The sequence below is a fragment of the Puma concolor genome, chromosome B4 (assembly GCF_028749965.1).
Source record: "Puma concolor isolate L17-30 chromosome B4, mPumCon1.1.hap2, whole genome shotgun sequence".
Lineage (NCBI taxonomy): Eukaryota > Metazoa > Chordata > Mammalia > Carnivora > Felidae > Puma > Puma concolor.
In genome coordinates, this window is record NC_141673.1 from 58,517,163 (window position 1) to 58,542,017 (window position 24,855).

Genomic DNA, 24,855 nt, shown 5'->3' on the forward strand with positions numbered 1-24,855 from the left:
TGCCAAAATCTGCCTTCCAGCTGTCCAGGAAACCTCGGTCCCCACCCATCTACACTCCCATTATCCAAAAGACAAATAGAGCCATGTGGTACTGATTTTAGTAATGAGGCCAGCCCAGCATGTATACCACTGCAGAGAGCCTTCAAAGCACGCTACAGACATCAACAAAATGAACCACATTTTCCAGACAGCTACAAGTCTGAGTCAACAATTCCCCAGGAATCCATGTGGCAGAAGTAATGTAACTGGGGAAGTTCCAGGATAGAAGCACAGTCTAAAGCAGAACAAGAGTCCCAGGTCACAGAAGCAGTAGGATAAACGGAGTCAGACATTTTAGGGATAACGCTGGGGGGAGCAGCAGCATGACTACACCTGCCTGTCCCCGCAGACGCTGTCGGTCACCTCAATAAAGCCCACCTGTTGTTTTCTACAACTTCCCACAAGTAAGGACAGAAAAGCTAAAGTCAGCATTATGCAAACAAGGAAAAGATTCTACTCTCGTTATTATGTAATTTTATTTAATAACTTTACCCTTTGAGTATATCGCTTCATTATAAATGCAAATGAAAAACAAATTCTGGGTTTGAAGACGCTCAGGAAATAACTTCTCTTCATAACGATGTCCGGAGCTAAGAATAAGCATTTCCTCCCGGGCCAAGTCTCTGGAACCTATTCAGCTTCTGCTGCCTCTTCACCTTCTCCACATTCAAACCGCACAAAGTCTACTACAGACACCCCTTGAGGCTGCACGTACTGTCCCAATGTGATGGAGGGATCCAGCAAGTATGGCTGAGACAACATCTTGGTTTCCGCCTCTCCCCCAGGCTCATCATCCAAAGAGCCGACAGAGAGAGGGGCCATGCCCACCACATGCTGCCCGAGGCGGCGGCCAAGGTCTTCGAGGTTTGCTCTCCGCTCAGATGTCTCGCAGATGACCAGGGCCCCGTACTTCCCCAGCACCAGGTTGTGGGGCGAGGGGCTGTGCATTGCTCCGTGGACATAAGAGCCAACATAGAACCCAGCTGGCACCTTCACCCATGCAGCTCGTTTAAGGGTCATGTTTTCTCCCAGTTTCCCTATAAGAAAGCAAAAGCAGATAACACACTTCCAGGAGATGATGACTGTGGTCGTACCAAAATATGCATAGAGATGGTCAAGTCTGGAAGACAGTCCTCTGCACGCATACTGTGGAAATGCTTTAAGATGGAAAGATACCATCTGCAGTTGAAAGAGGAAAAGGTGGGGCGCCTGGGTGGCGCAGTCGGTTAAGCGTCCGACTTCAGCCAGGTCACGATCTCGCGGTCCGTGAGTTCGAGCCCCGCGTCGGGCTCTGGGCTGATGGCTCGGAGCCTGGAGCCTGTTTCCGATTCTGTGTCTCCCTCTCTCTCTGCCCCTCCCCCGTTCATGCTGTCTCTCTCTGTCCCAAAAATAAATAAACGTTGAAAAAAAAAAAAAAAAAAGAAAGAGGAAAAGGTGTGTAGGCGGGTGGGGGTGGGAGAAATAGAGAACACCTTTATGGAGCACCAACTATGTGCCACCCTGGGATTTAAAAACACAGGCTAGGGTGTCACACAGTTCTGCCTCTTACCGGCTATATGACCTTAGGCAACCCACTTAAGGACATAACCCCATTTACTAATTTATCAAGCCTTGGTTTCCTCCTCTGTAAGATGGAGAGGACACTGCTTAAGATAACCGGAAAGCAAGGTTCTTAGGAGAAATACACAAAGTAACATGTAAAAGCACATAACTACAGTATCTAGCACGCAGTGACACTCAAATGCGGGCTATTGTTACTACCTTAAACTTAGGCTTAGAGACCTCAAGCTACCCGCCCAAGGTCACACAGCAGAGCTGGAAGTAAAACCCACATCTCAGTCCAAAGCAAGTAAGAGTTTTCTTCCTCCCCAAATTACCATCCCTTCCGAAAATCACCGTTAACTGACACAGACAACTCTTCGTCATCGTCCACTGTATCAGGAAAAAGTCCACAACTCTAAAAGCCCCAGAAAATCCAAAACCCCAAGTCATCAGATAGTTTCAACTTCCTCCCATCAGAAACAAAAAGGCAACATTTTCAGAGTTGTTTTTAAGAACCAAAAATGGGGCATCCGGATTGTTCAGTTGGTTAAGCATCCAACTCCTGGTTTCAGCTCAGGTCATGGTTTCACAGTTTGTGAGTTTGAGCCCCACGTCAGGCTCTGCGCTGGCAGCATGGAGCCTGCTTGGGATTCTCTTTCTCCCTCTCTCTTTCTGCCCCTCCCCCACGCCCATCTCTCTCAAAATAAAAAAAGAACTTTTAAAAAACTTATTAACAAACAAAAAAAACAAACAAACATGATTCCAGTTTTCCCTGTCTCTAACAGAAATTCAAATAAGCTAAAAGGTAGGAAGGAGCAGAAGACCCCAAAAGGGATCTGGGTATATATCCCTGCATTAGCCATAGTTCTATCTAAGAGTCTTCAAGGGGGGAGTATCCAGAAATCAATCTTAAAACTACTTAAAACTACTCAAAGCATCTCAGAGCGTCTGGGTGGCTCGGTTGGTTAAGTGTCCAACTTCGGCTCAGGTCATGATCTCATGGTTGTGAGTTCGAGCCCCACATCTGTGCTGACAGCTCAGAGCCTGGAGACTGCTTCAGATTCTGTGTCTCCCTCTCTCTGTCCCAGCCCTGCTCATGCTCTCTCTCAAAAATAAACATTAAAAAAAAAAAAAAAAAAAATACTCAAAGCATCCAAACAACAGTTAATTCTCAGAAACTGACATGGCTGAAACACCCAGTTCTTCCAGAATTTCTTAATAAGTCTCATTCACAGCTGTCTGCCTGGTTTCTCATCTATGACTCACTGAATTATACATACTTCAAGATAACCTGATAAAAACAGAATTGATGCCTTGACTGGAAACGTCGGATGAGTAGTAAATTCCCAGCAAGCTCAACCCCATCCCTACTTCCCTGCTTCCATCAAGGACATGTAGAAAGAAAGCAAAATCCCCACCCGTTCTGGCACAATGACCCAGATGTGGTGCCTGCAGCCAGTGGGTTCTGAGAGAACGTACCTTCACAAATTCAGGATCAGATTGTTCTAAAAAAGAGATGAAATTCCTACACACGGCACCCCAAAATATTCCTGGATCCCTCCATAAAGAAGGTGAGATGACTTCTGATGTACTGTTTCTCCCACAGTGTAGAGAGAGAGGTAGTCAATTGGAAGGTGCCAAAGGCCATCCCTGCCTGAAGACATGCTTATTAGTTTGGTCAGTAAAGTGAGGCCTGCAGTGCCGAAAATGATTGTGATTAGCAGCAAATAGCCAAAAAACTAAAATTTTTGCATACAAAGCTAAATTCTTTTAAAGGAATTTCAAAATTCTGACCACACTGGGACCCCGAGGTAACAAATGGCTGGAGCTTGGTAATGGTCTCGTTCAGCAGAGCGTGAGCTTTTCAGGGAGCCTACAGCTCACTAATATCTACCACACAATACGACCCACTTCCCACATTCATAGCATCTGACCCATGTAGGCACATGAGTTTGTGATTCTTGATCTGAGTGTGGAGAATACCAAAGATACCATGAGATCCAGTTCTCAACTTCCAGCTCCCACAATGCTTACAAATACTTACCAATTGCTAAGGCTAGCTGATCCTTGAGAGAGCCTTCGGTCTCAGGCCCAGCGGGAAGTTCAGAGAGCTCGGAGGAATTCAAGAAGCCCTTAGCGCATAAAGAAAATGAATGAATCAGTTCTGTCCTATTTAAATGATCAAGAGTCTAGGCAAAAATAGCGTATTTCTCAAAAAATGATTTAAGACAACTACGTACAAATGAATGTTTACAATAAGCCAAAGATGTAACAGTTCCATTTTTATAAATATTTTATTCTATCACCGCACCACCCCCAATTCCATCCCAATCCCATCCTCTGGCCTAACTTCTTAAATTGTAATTTCCCAGATACCAAGAACAGTATTTTCAAACAATCATAAAACATTAAAGCTCAAAGACTGGTTGAATAAACCACGGCACGGCCACATAGTGGAAAACCATGCTGCTGGGAGAAAGGAAAAAGGAAAGAAAGATCTGCAAAGGCTGCTATGGATTATTTCCAGGATACAGTATTAAGTGAAAAAAAGCAATTTAAAAGAGCACATGTACAGTATACCACCATTTGTATAAGAAACTAGTATTTATATAAATATGCTGAGTTTTGCAAAAAAAGGTAAAGGAAAACCAAAAACCGATGAAACTGGTTATCTACAGGAGTGGACAAGAATATGGTACAAAGGAGAGAAGTAGCGAGAGATGTGTGTGTGTGCATTACAGTTTTAACTTTCAGAATCTTGTGAATGTTTTACATATTTGAAAACAAAATTAGATTAAAGAGAATTCTGAGGTAAAACCGAAACTGACTAAACAGAAACCTAAGACTAACTATATTTCAAACGAATAACGTAACTTCACAGAAAGGGGGAAAAAACTAATCCAAGTAACTTTCAGAATAGTCCTTTGACCACATAAGTGTAAAGACAAAAAAAAGAAGATCAAAGAAATCTTGAACTCCATAGGTTTGTTATTTGCAGTGGTCAGGTATAGAAACTCTAAAGCAATTTAGTGTGTATTATACCAATGGGTAAACAAGTAAACATACTGAAGTTGCTAAGAGCCAAGTGTACTAACTGTGAGAGAAGAAAGATACAAATATAGAATGGGGGAAGGAAAGGAAGAACCCTGTGATGCAGGATTAGGATACACACAGACACACACAGACCCACACACACTCTCTCTCTCTCTCTCTCTCTCTCTCTCTCTCTCTCTCTCTTCCTGGATCTCTGCTGAAAGAGCATAGCAGCAATGACATCTCAGTCGAAATAAGCATATGTAATGACCAGATCTTGGTTTCTAAAAACTATTCCCCCATTAAAAAGGATCAGGAGGGGCGCCTGGGTGGCGCAGTCGGTTAAGCGTCCGACTTCAGCCAGGTCACGATCTCGCGGTCCGTGAGTTCGAGCCCCGCGTCGGGCTCTGGGCTGATGGCTCAGAGCCTGGAGCCTGTTTCCGATTCTGTGTCTCCCTCTCTCTCTGCCCCTCCCCCGTTCATGCTCTGTCTCTCTCTGTCCCAAAAATAAATAAACGTTGAAAAAAAAAAAAAATTAAAAAAAAAAAGGATCAGGACTCCTTGGAGAAGTGGCCAATTCCACGGGTGGGGCAAGGAAAGTATGACATAGGCCCAAAGTATCTTGTTATGCCACAAAGTAAGGAAATATTCAGAAAATAATGAGCACATATTCAAACGGTCAGTACAGCCAGCTTGCACTGGCCAAATCCAGGGATAATTTGAGCATCAAACTAAATAATGGATCATATAATGAATTACGACATATTGTATAAAATAATCCATGCACTGATGCTAGTACTAAGTAAATCACTAAACACAGGGAGAAGTCTTTCTTACGGTAGAATGCCAACTGATAAAACTAATACATGTAAAAGAAGCTGTAAGAGTTAAAAATATAACCATTACGCAACTATCATAGTAATAAATGACCCTGACATGGGGCGCATGGGCGGCTCAGTCAGTTAAATGTCCGACTTCTGCTCAGGTCATGATCTCACGGTTCGTGGGTTTGAGCCCCACGTCGGGCTCTGTGCTGACAGCTTGGAGCCTGGAGCCTGCTTCAGATTCTGTGTCTCCCTCTCTCTCTGCCCCTCCCCCATTCACACTCTCTCTCAAAAAAAGATAAAATAAAAACATTAAAAAAAATTTTTTTTAATAAATTAAATAACTGACCCTGACAAGAGTCAGTGGATGCTAATACTTTCAGGTAAGTTTTTTTGGGAACTGGACATTTACATAGTCTCAAAGAATCTCCCACACAGATTACTTGTTAATTACAAAGAGGAACAGAATAACTTTACACCCTAACCAAGAAAAGATCAAAATTAACATCAATAATAGGACCAACAGTCATTACATGCTTCCTGATATGATATTCTGAGAAAAATTCAGGATAACTTATTAAATATTCATGCCAAGGGGCACCTGGGTGGCTCAGGGGGTTAAGTGTCCGACTTGGGCTCAGGTTGTGATCTCAGAGTTTGTGAGTTCAAGCCCCGCATCGGGCTCTGTGCTGACAGCTCAGAGCCTGGAGCCTGCTTCGGATTCTGTGTCTCCCTCTCTCTCTGCCCCTTTCCCACTCACGTTCTGTGTCTCTCTCTCTCTCAAAAATAAATAAGCATTTAATATTCATGCTAAAAATCTATACTCTATGAAGAAACATCAGACAAACCCAAACTGAAGATTATTCTGCAGTACTGTCCTAAACCCTTCAAAAATGTCAATGGGGGCACCTGGCTGGCTCAGTCAGAAGAGTATGCTAACTCTTGATCTTGGGGTTGTAAGTTCAAGACCCGCCGTGGATGTGGAGATTATTTAAAAACAGAATCTTTTAAGAAAAAAAGGTCAATGTAATGAAAGACAAAGGCTGAGGAACAAAGAAAGGAGACTAAACAGACATACAACTAATTGCAATACACTTAATTCCAACTGTACTGCACTGTCCTGGAACAGAAAAAAAATTGCTAGCTGGCAAAATATCAATGTTATCATATATTATGTAAATAAAAATATTGTATCAATGTTTAAATTCCTAAATGTGATTACTAAACTGTGGTTACATAGACGAATGTTATTTTCAGGAGACAATGTGTTCAAGGGGAAAAGGGTCTTGATGTCTGCAACATACTTGCAAAAAGTTTTGAAATATTGATGGGACTCCTGGCTGGCTCAGTCAGTTGAGCATACGACTCTTGATCTTGGGGTTGTGAGTTCGAGCCCCACATTCACTGTAGAGATTATTTAAAAATAAAATCTTAAAAATAAAATCAAATAAAATAGTCATAATAATAATAAGATGTATATAAAGAGTAATAAAGCAGGGTGCCTGGGTGGCTCAGTTGGTTGAGTGTCTGACTCTTGATTTTGGCTCAGGTCATGATCTCATGATTTGTGATTCTGCTCTGACAGCGTGGAGCCTGCTTGAGATTCTCTCTCTCCTCTCTCTCTGCTCCTCCCTTGTGCGTGCACTCTCTCTCACTCAAATAAATAAGCTTTAAAAAAAAAAATGATAAAGCAAATGAGTCAAAATGTTAATAAATGGTGAATCTACATAAAAATACAAGTAGCTTATTGTAAAACACTGGCAACTTTTCTGTAAGTCCAAATGTTTTTCAAAACTAAAGTTAAAAATGGGTTGTCTGGGTAGCTCAATCAGTTGAGCATCCCACTTTGGCTCTGGTCATGATCTCATGATGGTTCTTGAGTTTGAGCCCTGCATCAGGTTCTCTGCTGTCAGCTCAGAGCCCACTTCGGATCCTCTGTTCCCCTCTCTCTCTGCACCTTCCTCTGTTCACGCTCTCACTCTCAAAAATAAACATTAAAAGGGGGGGGGGGGCACCTGGGTTGCTCAGTCAGTTAAGCATCCAACTCTTGGTTTCAGCTCAGGTCATGATCTCATGGTTCGTGAGCTTCAGGTTCTCTCTCTTTCCCTCTCTCCCTGCCCCTTCCCTGTGCACACTCTCTCTCCCTCTCAAAAATAAACACACTTTAAAAAAAATTAGAACTTGTAGCTCAAGTGGCTCATCTACTCAATACTCAATAATCACCACATGGTTTTCCATATAATGACTACTTAATGCCAGTAACAATTAACAGTTACTATGAGCTCTCAAGAGAAGGATAAATAGGAGGAAAAAGGTGGTACTAAACATAAAAAAACTATTTTGAGCAGTTGGTTTGTTTTTGCCTTAATAGTAAGGATGAACCAAAGGTAGACTGATATAATTCCATCCTGATCCTCTTTGGACAAGAATATGCCTATTCTCCTAAATTGTGCCTTCTCCAATACCTGTATTTAGAAATCCTCTCTAGGCCAATTGTAAGTATAGTTATTTATTTAAACAGTCTTCATTATTTAAGTTACCAGAACCAATTTTGTGTTTTCGGAATACAAAGCTTCCCCTGACTTGACAGACTCTGCCCCACTGGCATTCATTCATTCAACACAGATTTAATGAGCCCGAACCAAATGCTGGGCCCACTCCTCTTTCACCAGACACACAGTAGTGAAAAGACAAGTTCTCACATTCTGTTGGGAAAGGCAATATATAAATAAATAAAAACACAGTATGTAAATATGTAACAAAAAATTTTAAATGAAGCAAAATAAGGGAATAGAGCAACAGGAGGAATGATACTCCTCTCCAAAGAGAGAACATTTAAGCAGGAACAGGAAGCAAGGAAGGGACCCATGAGAACGTCTGAAAAAAGAGAACAGCAAAGACCCGAAGAAAGGGGTGTGTGTGCAAACCCAGCATGTTGACAGTCCCCACAACTCACTTTACTGTATGTGGAGAGCTGATCCTTTAGGTTCTGACAATGCAACAGGGTGCCCAGGGCTACTTGCTGGACCAACTGCTGAAATTTTATATTTCTGGAAACAAAATCTGTCTCACAGTTTACCTGTGGGAACAAAGTTACATGGCTGTGTAAGCTGTTTACTGATGGTTTCCCAAAGTGCCTTAAGATTGCAGAGTAAACCAAGGTACTGTAGAACAAGCTGCAGGCTCAACAAGACAGAAATAAATGACCCCAGAATTTAATTTTTTTTCTCTGACTTATTTCACCCAGCATAATACCCTCCAGTTCCATCCAGTTCCATTTCCATCTTGCAAATGGCAAGATTTCATTCTTTTTCATTGTCAAGTAATATTCCATTTTGTGTATGTATACACACACACACACACACACACACACATCTTCTTTATCCATTCATCAGTCAATGGACATTTAATGACCCCAGAATTTTAAAGCTGCAGTTCCTCTCCTAGCTTGAAGTCAGAAACTGAATGAAGCGGTTCCTGCTCTGCCAGTGAATTAGCAATGACCCACACATTCAAAAGATGGTTCCATGGTGTCCCCAAAGGATTCATTACTAGTTCACTACTTGCCTGTGGCTGTAGGCCTTCATCACCTCATTCTCCAGCCTCCTCCAACACCAAACCACTTTGGCTGTCAGCGTGCCTATCTCCTTTTCTCACTCTATACTAATCCCCATCTGATTCTTCGCCAATTAAGGCCCCTAAACCTCCTCTAAAACAGCTACTTGGGCCGCCTGGTTGGCTCAGTCAGTTAAGTGTCCAACTTTGGTTCAGGTCATGATCTCATAGCTCGTGAGTATGAGCCCCACATCGGGCTTTCTGTTGTCAGTACACAGCCTGCTTCTGATCCTCTGTCTCCCTCTCTCTCTTCCCCTCCTCCACATGCTCTCTCTCTCAAAAATAAATGAAAATTAAAAACAAACAAACAAAAAAAACCAGCTACTTGCTATCCATCAACTAATTAATATAAATTCCTGGCTTTAAAATCTGTTCCAGGAAACAATCCATGAAAAGGTGTAAGGCTACAGGAGACTCACATTCAGAAGCACAGGTTTGCCCCACTATCCAAAAGTAGTGTTCCTATAAAACTTTTCGTAAGCTAAAATGGCACAAAGCGGAAAAATCAATTACCATTCATTTATATGGAAATGGATGCACAAAATAAATGCACATAAAGCACAGATGCTCACAAAGATCAAAGCTGTGGTGGCTGGAAGCTGAGTATAGTTCATGGGGGAAGAAGTTTGGCAGGACAACTCTCACTGCTACAGTATCCCCTGCCTCTTTAGTGGCCCAGTGCAAATCCAACACTGAATGCTATTCTCACTTTTTACCCTTTTTCATAAAAGTGAAAGTACTCTTTAGATTTCCTTTGGTTAACAAAAAACAAAAACAGGTACAAATATAGGTCTTTTGTAAAAGCAGGGTGTGTAACACAAGCTTTTGAAAACTGGGGGATATCTATAATATTCTTGACTGCTGGGCCTTTAATTGTCAACACACCTGTGCATTTCTACACTTATGTGAATTCACAGTAATTGTGGTCTCACCAGTTTATTTTCCTTTTAAGGTTACTTATTTGAGAGAGAGAGCGAAAGAGAAAGAGAGCACACACATGCATGTGGGGGAGGGGCAGTGAAAGAGGGAGAGAGAGAAAATCTCAAGCAGGCTCTGCTCCGTCAGTGTGGAGCCCGACTTGGGGCTCAAACCCACAAGATCATTGAGATCATGACCTGAACTAAAATCGAGTCAGATGCTTAACCGATTGAGCCACCCAGGTGCCCCACAACAGTTTAATTCCAGCAACCTTTTAGATCTCTTCTTTAAGAATGCAAAGTATCTGGACTTCAAGCTGTATTACAAAGCTGTAATCATCAATACAGTATGGTACCGGCACAAAATCAGACACTCAGATCAATGGAACAGAATAGAGAACCCAGAAATGGACCCATAAACATATGGCAAGCTAATCTTTGACAAAGCAGGAAAGAATATCCAATGAAATAAAGAAAGTCTCTTCAGCAAATGGTGCTGGGAAAACTGGACAGCGACCTGCAGAAAAATGAACCTAGACCACTTTCTTACACCATACACAAAAATAAACTCAAAATGGATGAAAGACCTAAATGTAAAACAGGAAGCCATCAAAACCCTCAAGGAGAAAGCAGGCAAAAATCTCTTTGATCTTGGCCGCAGCATCTTTTTACTCAACACACCTCCAGAGGCAAGGGAAACAAAAGCAAAAATGAACTTCTGGGACATCATTGAAATAAAAAGCTTCTGCACAGCAAAGGAAACAATCAGCAAAACTAAAAGGCAACTGGCAGAATGGAAGAAATTTGCAAACAACATATCAGATAAAGGGTTAGTATCCAAAATCTATAAAGAACTTACCAAACTCAACACCTAAAAAACAAATAATCCAGTGAAGAAATGGGCAACAGACATGAATAGGCAGTTCTCCAAAGAAGACATCCAGATGGCCAACCGACACACGAAAAAATGCTCAACATCATCACTCATCATCAGGGAAATACAAATCAAAACCACACTGAGATACCATCTCACACCTGTCAGAATAGCTAACATTAAAAATTCAGGCAACAACACATGTTGGTGAGGATGCAGAGAAAGAGGATCTCTTTTGCATTGCTGGTGGGAATGCAAGCTAGTACAGCCACTCTGGAAAACAGCATGGAGATTCCTCAAAAAACTAAAACTAGAACTACCCTACGACCCAGCAATTGCACTACTATTTATCCAAGGGATACAGGTATGCTGTTTCGAAGGGACACATGCACCCCCAAGTTTATAGCAGCACTATCGACAATAACCAAATTATGGAAAGAGCCCAAATGTCCATCGATGGATGAATGGATACAGAAGATGTGGTGTGCGTGTGTGTGTGTATATATATATATATATATATATGTGTATATATATATATATATATATATATATATATATATATATATACACACACACATACATACATACATACAAGGAAGTATTACTCGGCAATCAAAAAGAACAAAATCTTGCCATTTGCAACTACATGGATGGAACTAGAGGGTATTATGCTAAGCGAAATTAGCCACTCAGAGGAAGACAAATATCATATGACTTCACTCATATGAGGACTTTAAGACACAGGACAGATGAACACAAGGGAAGGGAAGCAAAAATAATATAAAAACAGGGAGGGGGACAAAACATAAGAGACTCTTAAATATGGAGAACAGAGGGTTACTAGAGGGGTCATGGGAGGGCAGATGGGCTATGTGGGCAAGGGGCATTAAGGAATCTACTCCTGAAATCACTGTTGCACTATATGCTAACTAACTTGGATGTAAATTAGAAAAACAAAACAATATAAAATAATAAAAAAAGAATGCAAAGTATCTACCACAAAGCTTCACACCCAAGAGGTAAGTGCTCCTGGTCTCTGGAATTCGGACAACTCACCTCTACTAATACAGTTGTGTTTCCTTCCTGAAGTAGCCCAATCAGACCTTCTTTAGTTTTTCTGCCATGGAGTTTGGCAGCTCTGCTCCAGCCTTCCTTCTGGGCCTGCTTGTGGAGCCAGCTCTCTGCCTATAAATTGAAAACAGGGCAGATGACGGAGTCACAGAATTTAGAACTGAAAGGGGCTCTACGGTACGTTCAGGTTCCCTGATTCTTTCTGCTTCTCTTCAATCCTATAACGGAAACTAAAGTAGTCTTTCATTTACTGGCAGCCTACCGACTGCCAAATACCAGCACCAGTGCCTGGTGCTCTGGATAACTTTAATCTTCACAACAACCCTATGGAGCAGACAATAGCATTTTTATTATACAGACAAGAACAATGCAACTCTAAAAGACTAAGTAAGGTGTCCAAGATCACGGTTTAAGTCCTGGTGGGTCTGACTCCCAAAGCCCACACAAGCCCTGTCGGCTCCAAGCAGCAGGAAACAGCACAGCAGTCGTGCTTGGAATACGGATTATTAACCGTGGGATCCTAAGCTCATTGCTTCTAGGGCCAAAACACAGTAAAAGGGTGAGGTTGTCATTTTAAGCCAGAATCCTATCTAGAGCTGTGCCGTTACGGGTCACTGGGCAGCAGGTCTGATTTACTGCTCCCTGGAAGCACCTCTCTCAGACACTGAGGTCAGGCCCTACTACCCCGCCCCGCTCCGCTCCCCTCGTCCCCCTCCCCCACACCTGTTTGAGATCCCCGCTACAAGCCTCCAGAGCTTTCTTGCAGTTCACAAAGGAGTAACCTGTTTTTCGTCGCAGCTTCAGGAGAAGTTCCTTGCTGGAGGCCGAGGAAGCCAACCTGGGCCCAGTGTGAAATGTGTGCCTGGGCTGAGACGACTGAAGCTGAAGGGGCCCCACCTGCAGGGGTGAGAAGAAAGGTATGAGAAGCAGGAAGCAGCCAGCAGCTCCGGGAGGCCGAAAGCACGTCAGCAGGGACGCCACCTTAGGAGAGACTGGGGCTCAGGGGGGTGGGGAAAGGCAGCCAACCGGGGACTGGACCGCGAAGAAACACTGAGGTCGGAGGAAGGATGGGACGGAGTCGAACGGGGGGACAGAGAAAGGGAAGGGTGCGTTCCAAGCGCACGGGAGATGTGCAAGGAGAGCAGGACGGTGGCGAGGCCAAGACCCCTCACCGGGCAGGTCCCGGCCCGCGCGACCAGGCAGAAGCGCAACGACCGCAGCAGCGACATCTCTCTGGCTCCCGAGCACACTTCCGGCGGCCGGCGCAGCGGTGAGGCCACAGGCCTACGGCGTGGCGGCGGGACCAAACTTCTCCACCTCAACGCCACAAGCGAGGGCAGCGCCACCTGCTGACCGGGGGTGGGCACGCTCGTCAACTCGGCTTCACTTTCCGCAACTGCATTTCACAAGGAAATTACCGCGCCCCCCCCCCCCCCCCCCCCGCCCTCGGTGAAAATAACGCAAACCGTGAGACAAAGTCGTCGCAAAATAACAATCCAAGACATGTGGCAACACTTTATGCTTCTTTATTTCCATTCATCTTTCACAGTCATTATATATTTAAGACACGACAAACTGCAAGGTAGGCGGGTGGGTTCAGAAATTTGGCCAAGGTGGCCTAGGGAGGAGGTAGGGGTGGAGTGCCTTCAACAAACCCTGTGAATGCTTGTTGAATGAGCAAAATAGTTGTTGAACATCTACCATATGCCGCGAGGTGTGCTACGCTTCACGGAATTAGAGAGGAGTAAACCCCAGCCCTACCCTCCAAGGTAATCTAATGGCGAGAAAATAGGGAACCGGTACCAATGACCACCCAAGACATACCCATAAGAGGAACAGTGACAGGGTCTCTAGAGAGAAAGAAATCACATCCAAACAAGAGGCTCAGTAAAATCTTTTTTCAGGAAAGAGGCTAAGAGTAATAAAGATTTTGACAGGTAGAAATAGCCCTTCCAAGCAGGGAATCATCAAAAAGAATGAAGAAAGCAGGGAGTTTGGGTGTTGATTTAGGGAACAGAGTAGAGATCTGTAATTTGCCCAGGGGTTGCAGTACACGTAGGAAACCAGTTGAAAATGCAATGGAAGGGTGGTTTGGGTCACACAGGATAGACTGAGCACCAAGCCAAGGCGCTTATTCTTGCTGTAGGCAGCAGAAGCCAGTCACAACTGATTTTGGAAGATCACAAGAGTTTGATAAATGGCTTGAAGGGGAGAGACTGAAGGCCAGGAGGCCGGAGGAGGTGTTATGTGGCCCAAGGAGTATGTAAAGAGAGCCCCAAGCAGAGACACCGCAGCAGGGAGAGAATACAGGTGAAGACAAAACATGCTGGGAAGGAAGGACCGACAGCACTTGGAAACCTAAAGAAAAATCAAAGATGAGAAGAACCTAGTACTTAGTGGTCAGGGCTCTAGCTCGAAAATAGATGAAAGAAGCTAGAGTCCAAAGGACAACTTTGCTGCCTGTCCCTGGCTTCAGGGCAGGGAGGACTTGACCCAGTTAGGGCCATGGTCCCACCAGACTCTAGAAGCAAGAAGTGGCTGGTCTGAGGCTTCTTCCTTCCTAGCCCCCACCCCCACCCCAGCAAAAGCCAGAGTTCTTTGGATGCAGAAATGATCTTCTTTCCCTTTAAAAGAAATTCCATTAGAATCTGGAATCCATCCTCCTGGAGCAGGACCAGAAAGGTTCAGTGACAGTCTCTCTGCAGCCACTGCTCTCACCTCCCATTTGCCTCCCCTGCCCCTAGAAATCCTGGACACCCTCCTATCTTCCTCCTCTGAGAACAAGAGCTGGGGACTTCCTTTGTGCTCTAACCCAGTGCTGTTAGGGCTCTGAGACTCCTAGCAAGCAGGCACCTTCCTGCACTTGCCTAAGAGCATCGGGGCGGGGGGGGGGGGGGGGACAAAAAAGGAGGAAAGAGAGAGGCAAGGGAAACCCATACTTTTCTTCCTTGTGTTTATGGCTTTGGAGATATGGCAGTTTCTTTCTGAGGACAAGGGGTTCAGAGGAACAGAAGGGTGATGTCAAGCAGGTCTTGGTTCCCTGTGCCTGGCCCTATAGATGTTGACATTTTCATCCTCATCCCGCTGGGCCAGCTCCAGTTGGAAATGCTGGGGGAGGAGATGCTGAAAGAAGCTCTCTGTCCCGTGCTCCTCTCTCATCTTGGAGGCCAGATAGATGGTGCCATGGGGCCCGCATAGGTGCTGAAGGGTGCCCAGCAGCAGCGGGAAGGTGGGCTCCAGGTACACGATATCGGCCCCCAGCACCAGGTCATAGTCTCCGGGGAAGACATGCTGGTCAATCCCCCAGGACAAGGCGCGGACCTGGGCCCGGCCTCCAGCCGGCACATTGGCCTGGACGTTGCCCCGGATCTGCTCTAGGGCCAGGGGCAGGTCAGTGATGGTAACATCCCCCCCTGAGAGAGAGGAAGGAGGAGAAATGCAAGTCAGAGGGACCAGTCGAGGGGTCTTGGCTCCTGCCCAGAAGATCCAGAGACCTCAGGGCCTAGAGGACAGTGTCTTGACAGCCCAAAGTGAACATTTTGTCTTTTAGTTACTCTCACCTCCATCTCACCCACTGCCGTTCTCATTACATTCTATAACATCAGCGTTCCCTCTGAGCTAATCTTCAACCTCTCTGCCCAACACACAACAATCAGCTGTCAGCAGAAGACTGGGCAGGACCAAGCTGGACATGGGCTGCGCACCCAGCCTCTACTGACCGAAACCAAACTTCATGGGTCGGGAAAACTTCCCAGAAGACATGACCTCAGCAAGCCTTAAAGAACAAGTAGGAGTTAGTTAGTCAGGTGGAGCCTTCCAAGCAGAGAACAGAAAGTACAAAGGCCTGGTGGTGAGAGGCATGCATATTCAAGGAAGGCTGAATCTTAGGGCATGTGGAAGGGAGGAGAAAAGTGTCAAGACAAGAGAATAATGACGACATGCTGAAGAGACTCAGGCTTGATCCCGAGGGTGGTGGGTTTTATAGGTAGAGGCAGAGAGTGAAGATAATCAGATTAGCACTTCAGAAAGCTTCATTCATGCAAGAAATACAGGTATCGAGCACCTACTAAGTTCTGGCAGTATAGAGGTGAGCAAGATAAAACCTCAGCCTTCCTTGGGTTTTATTTCAGAGTTTTTGAGTTTTATTTTACACTAGGTACTGCAAAACTAATCATGATCATGATGACTGTTACAGAACAGGAAGTACTAAGGATTCCTTTCTTCGTTAATATTTGTTAGGTGCCTATATGCCAGGTGCTGAGAATACAGCAGTGAACCAATCAGCCAAGAATCCCTCCGCTCATGGGAATTATGGTCTAGTGGCAAAAAGTGGACAATGAACGAAACAAGTAAAAGGAATGACACTGTACATCAAATGGTAATAGGCGCTATGGTGAAGCGTTAAGCAGAGAAGGGGGAGAACTGCTTATGGGAGGGGGCAGGGAGTGTGATTTTAAATTGAGTGGTTAGGAAAAGCCTCACTACACACATTATGTTTGGGCAAAGACCTGAAGGAAATGATGGAGCAAACCATGTGGACCTCTCAGGCTAAAACGTACCAAATGAGGGACTGGCAAGGGCAAAGACCTTCCACCAGAAGTGTGTCCACAGGAAGGCCAGTGGCTGGAGCAGAGTAGGTGAGGAGGAAAGCATGGGCCAGATCCTCACCAGGGCCTTGTAAGGAGGCTGTGAGAAATTTGGCATTTACTGAGACAGGAAGCTATTGGAGAATTTTAAGTGGAAGAATGGCATAAACTGACTTCAGCTTTAAAAGGATCACTCTGGGGGTGCCCGGGTGGCTCAGTTGGTTAAGCATCCAACATCAGCTCAGGTCATGATCTCGCGGTCCATGAGTTCAAGCCCTGCATCAGGCTCTGAACTGTCAGCACAGATTGAACCTGTTTCAGATTGTGTCTCCCTCTCTCTCTCTCTCTCTCTCTGCCCCTCCCCTGCTTGTGCTCTCTCTCAAAAAAGAAATAAGCATTAAAAATAAATATCTTTTAAAAGGATCACTCTAGCTGCTATGATGAGAAAGGACCACAGAGGGGTAAGGCCAGAACCAGAGACCAGTTAGGAGGCAGCTACAGTGACCCAGGTGAGAGGTAATGGTGGTTTAAACCAGGGCAGTAGCAACATCTCAGAAGTGGTCAAATCCTGAATGATTTTGAAGGTACAGTCAACAGGATTTGCTGACAGATTGGATACAAAATACTACAGAGAGAGAGACAGAAGTTGAGGACGGGTCCAAGATGTTTGACCTGACTGGCTAGAAGACCGAATTGCTATGTACTCAGAGAAGGAAGGCTATAGGAGGAGCAGGACCAGACATGAAGATCATGGGTTCCTTTCTGAACACACTAAGCATGAGATGCCCCCCCAGACAGTGAAGATATCAGTACGCAGGAGGTTCCATAAACAAGTCTGGAGATGGAAAGGAGGGAATTATAGAGTCATCAGCATAGAAAGGTTATTTAAACCCATGAGGTGATGGGATTGCTCAGGAGTGAGTGTAGACTGAAAACAGAAGGGGTCAAAGGACTGCTCCTGAGCCCTGGGACACTCAAACTTCCATTTGTCAAGATAAAAAGAAACCAAAGGAGATTGGAAAAGAGTGCCAGTGAGGTAAGCAGAAGGCAGAGGTGTGGTACTCTAGAAACAAAAGGAAGCATCTCAAGGAGGAAGGGCAGTCATATGCTGCAAAGTCAAGTAAGGTGGTTTCATGGCCGACTCTGGTTGGAAATAAAGTTGGAAATGAAACTCACAACCTTGACTCCTGCAACTGGAGGTGGAAGTGTGGAACAGATGGAGGGAAGAATAGTAAGACAGGTACTACAGACAATGACAAGTAACTCTTTTGAGGAGTTTTGTTGTAAGCAGAACAGAGAAATGAGGTGGTAACTGAAGGAATATGGACAACCAACAGTTTCCTTCTGAGATAGGAGAAAATATACCAGATAGATAAATAGATAGATAGATAGATAGATAGATAGATAGATAGATAGATATAGATGCGTATGCATGCATAGACACACACACATAGAATGTTCCAGAGAGAAGGAAAAACTGATAATGCAGCGGGACTGGGAGTGGGGAGGAGTTTTGCTGGAACAATGTCTTTGAGCAGATGAGAAGGTTAAGGGTCTTGTGAGAAGTGGAGGGCTTGACCTTAACTAGGGGCACAATGTGTTCATCCATGGTAACAGGGGAGAAGGCAACCCTTAAAAAAGATATAGACAGGTGAGGAGACGTTGTGATAAGAACATGTGGACATTTTCTATGGGAAAATAGAAGCAATCAGAAGAGATGGGCAAGAAAGTCATCAGCTGAGGGTGAAGACGGGGGAGGAGGCATTGGCAGGTTTGAAGGCGAAAAGGTAAGCAACAGATGTTTAGAGGAGTGGACGAATAAGTGGACAAGGGAAGTGTAATAGACTAGCTGGGTGGCAGGTAAGGACTCACCTGAGGTTAGTAACAATAAATTTAAAATGAAACCAGTCAGCACAGTTGTGTATACGCTAGGAGGGCCCACCTTAGCCTGGAGATGGGGATATCAAAGAGGCCTTCCCTTGGAAGGGATGTTTGAGCTGAGCATTGAAGGATGAGTATGAATTAACCAGGTGATCCAAGCACTGCAGACAGAGAGTAGTCTGTGTGAAGGCTCCAAGGATGGGAACATCAAGATAGACTTGAGGCACAGACAGAAGGCCAAGATGTAGCACGAAGAGTACAAGAAGGGAGGGAGGGCACAAAAAGAGTCCAGAGAGGGAGGCAGGACCTTGGAGGCCATGCTACAGGTGTTGGTTTGATCTTGAAAGAACAAGAAGTCATTGAAAGATGGAGGTGAAAGGTAAGTACAACTGCATTCTTGAAGAGATCACTCTGACTGCTGGGTAGAGTGGGCAGAGGTCTAGGTGGGGGCAAGGATTCAAAGCAGAAAGACAAGTTTGACTAAATGTAGTAATCCAGGCAAGTGACGGTGGAGGCATGGACTGAGGAACCATCAGTGTCGATGGAAAAACATGAGGTTCAAGAGGCTTTTAGGACATAAAATCAGTAGGAGTTGAGTAATGGATATGGGGGTGAGAAAAAGGGGCATGTATGTCAAAGGTGATGTCTAGGTTTCCCACTGGGGAGATGATGGTTTGATTAACTGGGATGGGGAAGCCTGGGTTCAGGAAGATCACAAGATCTAATTTAGGCATGCTAAACTTCCCAGGGGAAAGCTGGAAGACACTTGTGAAAACCCAGGGAAGTGGCCTGAACTAGAGATGGGAGGAAGAGGAGCAGACAGCAGGGGAAGTATTAAGGACATATGACCCCCAGGATTGACTGATTGCAGGGATGTGAGCGGGAGAGGGCAAGGGACAAGATGACACCCGGATTTCTTACTTGGCATCTGAATCAGGGGCAAAGGAGGTGAAGCCAGTCTTCGAGCATATAGAAACAGGTGTTCCCATCCATATTCCACACTTTTCTCCCATTTTAGCATAACTGCACACCTCTCGTCTGCTCATCCGTTGTGGAAAATTGCTCTTAACACTCCCTTGGTTCTTTCTGAGCCTGCTGTGTTCACACTGTTCACCTTCTCATTGGACAGAGCTTTCCCTTGATGAATTCCCAGGGAGTCAAGGGAGACATAGCCAGAGCATGTCCACTGGCTCTGTGCATACATCACCATAATTCCAGTACTGGAACATCTTCCTCTACCTTCCCCACTAGACCATAAGCTCTTCAGGAACAGGAAAGCTGTCTTACTCACTGTTGTATCCCAATACCTGGCATGATTCTTGGAACATAGAAGACTCCAAGTACATACTGATTGAGTGAAGAGAAGAATGAATGCCTGCCTCTGGGAAGACCTCCCTGAACGTGACCTAGTTGTATTCCCATGAACGAAGACATTTGCATTGACATCATAAGTGTTTTAAATGAGTGTGTTGGGTGTGAGGTTTTGCCTGTCCATTAGATTATAAATTAAGGAAATGTTTCCTTTGTAGTTTCGGGTTCTTGACAAAAGTGAGGCAAAACTTCCCTTCCCTTTTCCTTTCCCAAGTCTGTGGTGCCTAATTCCTACCCCACTTCCCACAAAACACACCCTAACGCTCAGAAACTGAAGCTTATTTCTCTCAAGCAGTCAAAGCCTTACAAATCTAAAATATATTCATGATAAAATTATAAAGCACTCCTGAGGTTTAATACATGCAGATTGCTCCCCCTACAGAGTCCCCCCCACATATGCATTTTGACAAAAACCGCAAAGGCGGTTTTAAGTGACAGCATTGTCCACGAAAGCACAAAGAGCAAAAAGGTGGAAACAACTCCTTCCTCTAAAGCCTGCCCGATTTTTATTTCCGGCCCCCAAATCAACTACCCTGGGTGCTTTCTCTGGCACACAGAAAGATGCGCGCGCGCGCGCGCGCGCACACACACACACACACACACACACACACACACACAGTGTGTTAAAAAGAGACTGATCTGGTTGCAAACCACTCCCTTCTCCCAAGAATCCAGGGAGTGACTATTCCTCCACCACCCAGTCCCCGCCACTCCCTCCTGCCACGAAGTTCACGCACCCTGCAGCGCAGCCAAGATCCCCACGATGCCCGTCCCCGCGCCCAGTTCGATCACTTTCTTGCCTCGGAAATCCACATTTTGACTTTCGAAATAGTTGCACAGGCTCAGAGCCTACGGGGGGAAAAAAGGGAGAGAGAAAAAAAACTGTCGCGGGGACGGCTCCATATGGGAGAGGGGGAGTCGGGGATCTGGACCTCCCCGGGACCCTCGTCCAGAGCCGCCCACTCCTCACCGCGTCCCACACTCGCGCGGCCACTCCAAGGCGGGAGCCGAAGTTCTGTGTGATGCTCAGCACGTGCCCACAGAAAGAGAACCTGCTCTTCTCCGAGTAAGAGTCGGCAAAGAGCCCCACCTCCCGCGGGAACACGGATTCGGACTCTGATTCAGGATCTGCGCGGGGGTCCGCCATCTGGCCGAGAGAGTGCGCGGACACCGCGTCCAGCTCTGGGATCCCGGATCTGAGGCGGGGTAGGGGTGGGGGGCTGCGGGTCCACTCGGCTTCTCCGTGGCACCGAGCCCCGCCTCCCCGAGTCCGCCCTCCCTCCTGCACTTTGACTTCCTGGAGGTGGGATGAGGAGCTGCCCCTCCCGCTCCGGTCCCCAGCAGACACCCGACGGGGCCCACGTCGAACCACGGGGGGCAGGCCCTGGCGGACTGGTCCGAGACCCGGGTACGGGGTGGGGGCGGTGGAGCGAGGATCAATTCTGTAGGAAGCGGGGTCCTGGGACCCCTCTCACTTGCGGGGTGCATAGGTGCCTGCAACTAGGATGGTAACCCAGACCACGCAGAAGCGGGCTAAGCAAAGAGGCAGGGTGCCAAGTCAAGCCTTGCCAGTCCAGCGGGAGATCGGTGCCTCAAAGGCGCCCTCGGGCTCTGACCCCCTCCGGCCCTCCGCGCCGAGGGCCACCGAATTCACTCTGGGTCTTTAAAAGGCGGGGTCTGCTCACACCCTGCCTGATGCGTCATTATCGTGCGACTCGGGCCTTGGTCTCCACGTGGGTTCAGTGGAGTAACCCGGAGCGGGGATCATGGCGGGAGCCGAGACTGGGGACGCGGCAGGAGCCGAGGCCCCGCAGCCCCAGAAGCGCTACTATCGGCAACGTGCTCACTCCAACCCCATGGCAGACCACACGCTGCGGTAGTGAGTGAGGGGGACGGGAGGCAAAGGAGGGAGGAATGCTCGCAGCAGCTCGCAGCAGCCGGGAAAGACTATTGTGCCGGAACGGTCAGCGGGGTCTCAGAGAAGGGATAATCGGCAGAGTGACTTTAGGGGTGGGACGCGGAGATTTGGCGGGGGCGGAGTTGGAGGGTTGGGAGGGGGCGTGGCTTCTGGCCGTAGTCTCAGTGGAGGTGCCAAGTCTGGGGAGAGAAAGTAACTTGCTGAGACTGGACTGATGCAGGCAGAATAGCGTTTCCATCTTTCGGTTTCGTTGATCGGATTTAATAAAAAGACAAACATATACATGAATCCCGCCCACCCCTTACTCTGTCCTCTTACCACAAAGCACACAAAAAAGAGTAAGGTCCCGGTGCCTTAGTCAGTCAGTCTCCGGGGGGAGGGGAACTTGTGCCCCAGAAAGGAGAGCTGCCTGACCGGAGTCACATCAACTCCTAGAAGTGGAGATGGACAGGTCAGCAATCAAGAGCCTCATGATGGGCCTATGATTCACACTGGGGGTTAAGGGTGGTTTCCATTGTGTCTCCTAGAGACCACAGGGCCCACTGTTAACAGAATTTTTGAGAAATGCTCTTCCCATTTACCTCCCACCCTTACATATTCGCCCACACACATGTAGTACCACTTCTGCAATGGCATGACCCACCTTCTCACGTCTCTCCTGTCTTCTCTCCAATAGCCCTGTGAAGCCAGAGGATATGGACTGGTCTGAGCTATACCCAGAGTTCTTCGCTCCACTGACTCAAAATAAGAGCCATGATGACCCAAAGGATAAGAATGAAGAGAGAGCTCCGGCCCAAGTAGAGTTTGCAGACATAGGCTGTGGCTATGGTGGCCTGTTAGGTAACATTCTGGCCTTTTCTCTAGGGCAAGGAGAGGCAATGCCTGGGTTCTGCTACCTCAGCAGGTTTGGTGGGGGCCATAGTTGGCCTTTCCCCTTCGGACCAGACACCAGTGCTGTGACATCAGTGTGGAGAGCCTCTACCTTCCCTGTACTCGGGGTCTGTGGCCTTTGCCCTGGAGAAGGGAGGGTGTTGTCTCAAATGCTTCTTAGAACTTGGGTTGTTGTCCTGTCTGGCCCCACCCCGGCCTCACTCCCTACTTGAGCCACTTCACCTGCAAGGTGCCGGGTCAGTGAGCTGGTCAGCACAAGCGTCAGAGATTAGTCACTGTGGCCAGTGATCCTGAACTGTCTTTCTCAGGGATTCCACCACTCTTCCTCCCCTCCCCCCTTCTTCACCAGAACTCATTCTTTCTGCTCTACTCCCATGTTTTCAGGTTACTCTTGTATTGTCTGTATCGTCCCAGTCGTGCATGCCAGGCCACTTCTCTATTTTTATTTTTATTTTTAATGTTTACTTATTTATTTTGAGAGAGAGACAGAGAGTGTGAGCAGAGGAGGGAGAGAAAGACACAGAATCCAAAACAGGCTCCAGGCTCTGTGTCTCAGAGCCTGACGCCAGGCTCGAACCCATGAACCGTGAGATCGTTACCTGAGCCAAAGTTGGATGCTTAACCGACTGAGCCACCCAGGCACCCCTATTTTTAGTTCCTCCCATAGAGGTAACAGCGTGACAGAGAGAGGAAAAGCATGGTACTTGGTGGCAGAAAACCTTGGTTCAAGTTCCAATTCTGCCTCTTCTTAGCTCTAAGACCTTGGGCATTTCTGACCCTCAGTTTTGTCATCTTCACAATTTACCACAGAGTGTTATGAGGATTAAATGAGACAGTGTGTGAAAACCCTGCACATGTATGAGGTGTATGAAAACCAGTGTATGAAAACCAGTATGAGGTTGACGATTCCATTCTTATTTCTGTGCCCAGTGGAACTATCACCATTGTTCCCAGACACACTGATTCTGGGTCTGGAGATCCGGGTGAAAGTCTCAGACTATGTACAGGACCGGATTCGGGCCCTACGAGCAGCTCCTGGAGGTGGCTTCCAGAACATCGCCTGTCTCCGTAGCAATGCCATGAAACATCTTCCTAACTTCTTCCGCAAGGGCCAGGTGGGGAGGGGCCCCCATGGGTTAGGTTGGTAGGCGGATGAGGCACGGAGGCCAGGTTTTCAACCCTGTCGATGCATGTCTGTCTCACAGCTGACAAAGATGTTCTTCCTCTTCCCTGACCCACATTTCAAGCGGACGAAGCACAAGTGGCGAATCATCAGTCCCACACTGCTGGCAGAATATGCCTACGTGCTTAGAGTCGGGGTGAGTCGGGAGTAGGAGGGAGGGTGGGGTGAGTGGCCTATTCAGAGACCTTCCACTAAGGATTCAGTGGGGGTGCATGTAGGACTCACACCACCTCTCCCATCAGCTCCCCGCTCAATTGCATGCAGCCCCCTGTCTAGAGTGATTTTGCCTGTGCAGGGGCTGGTGTATACCATAACGGATGTGCTGGAGCTACACGACTGGATGTGCACCCATTTTGAAAGGCACCCCCTGTTTGAGCGTGTGCCTCTGGAGGAACTGGTAAGTAGGGGGCCTAAAGGAAATGGCAAAGATGCAGGCCTTTTCCAGAGTGGTTCTGTAGTCTTTGAACCCAGCTCAGTGCCAGGGGGATGAGATAGGAGTCTCAGGGCCAGGGGCAACCTGAAAGGTGGGCAAGGATTTATTGGATTCTTCCTTTTCCCAGACTGAAGACCCCATTGTGGGACACCTGGGCACCTCAACCGAAGAGGGAAAGAAAGTCTTACGCAATGGAGGCAAGAATTTCCCAGCCATCTTCCGAAGAATACAGGATCCCACCCTCCAGGCAGTGACTCCTAATCCCCCCTCTCTTGGCCACTGACTGCTTACCTTGCCTTAGCTTGACCCCTGGACCTTCCGAGCTGAGACTGCCAGGACCAAGAGGCGACAGTCTTTCAAAGAAGTTGGGAAACTGCCCAGGGCAGAAACCTGGGATTCACAACTACCCCTGACCTCACCTTGTTGCCCCTCTACCACCAGCAGAAAGCAAAAGAAACTGACTAGGAAGGTCAAAAGACCTTGAACCAGAAGGGATGTTTGGAAGGATGTGGGGTCTTGCTCTCCCTTAGCACTTCCTTCTCCTTCTGGGATCTCTCCTTCTCAGCTGGAGTGATGAATGGAATTCTCCACTGTCCATCTAAACTGCTTGCTAGACTCAGATCGCCTGTCCACTTGTGTTACTTTGCAGTCCTGGGGATAACATGTATACGTGTGTT

At 46.6% G+C, this 24,855-nt stretch overlaps 3 protein-coding genes across 6 annotated transcripts; 1 reads left to right on the forward strand and 2 right to left on the reverse strand.

Moving 5' to 3' along the window:
- Window positions 1-496: 496 nt before the first annotated feature.
- On the reverse strand, window positions 497-13,236 carry TSFM (Ts translation elongation factor, mitochondrial). Of its 2 annotated transcripts, XM_086712955.1 has the most exons (6): window positions 13,088-13,236; window positions 12,639-12,812; window positions 11,901-12,029; window positions 8,395-8,517; window positions 3,626-3,713; window positions 497-1,076 (listed from the first exon to the last, which is right to left on the reverse strand). In XM_086712955.1, exons 1-6 carry the CDS (start codon window positions 13,142-13,144, stop codon window positions 670-672), a joined length of 978 nt encoding a protein of 325 aa, XP_086569081.1. In that variant the 5' UTR covers window positions 13,145-13,236; the 3' UTR covers window positions 497-669. The 2 variants fall into 2 exon arrangements, with proteins under 2 accessions (XP_086569081.1, XP_086569082.1); XM_086712956.1 differs by lacking the exon at window positions 8,395-8,517.
- Window positions 13,237-13,425: 189 nt separating this feature from the next.
- Window positions 13,426-22,438, reverse strand: EEF1AKMT3 (EEF1A lysine methyltransferase 3). 2 transcript variants are annotated; one of them, XM_086712962.1, is made up of 4 exons: window positions 22,315-22,438; window positions 20,844-20,949; window positions 20,491-20,602; window positions 13,426-15,328 (listed from the first exon to the last, which is right to left on the reverse strand). In XM_086712962.1, the coding sequence occupies exons 2-4, from the start codon at window positions 20,898-20,900 to the stop codon at window positions 14,937-14,939; spliced, it is 561 nt and encodes a 186-aa protein (XP_086569088.1). In that variant the 5' UTR covers window positions 20,901-20,949; window positions 22,315-22,438; the 3' UTR covers window positions 13,426-14,936. The 2 variants fall into 2 exon arrangements, with proteins under 2 accessions (XP_086569088.1, XP_025782776.1); XM_025926991.2 differs by having other exon boundaries at window positions 20,724-20,949.
- Window positions 21,173-24,799, forward strand: METTL1 (methyltransferase 1, tRNA methylguanosine). Of its 2 annotated transcripts, none has more exons than XM_086712959.1 (6): window positions 21,173-21,629; window positions 22,348-22,511; window positions 23,493-23,677; window positions 23,768-23,881; window positions 24,041-24,142; window positions 24,306-24,799. In XM_086712959.1, the coding sequence occupies exons 1-6, from the start codon at window positions 21,520-21,522 to the stop codon at window positions 24,459-24,461; spliced, it is 831 nt and encodes a 276-aa protein (XP_086569085.1). In that variant the 5' UTR covers window positions 21,173-21,519; the 3' UTR covers window positions 24,462-24,799. The 2 variants fall into 2 exon arrangements, with proteins under 2 accessions (XP_086569085.1, XP_025782772.1); XM_025926987.2 differs by having other exon boundaries at window positions 21,175-21,632.
- The last annotated feature ends 56 nt before the right edge of the window (window positions 24,800-24,855 follow it).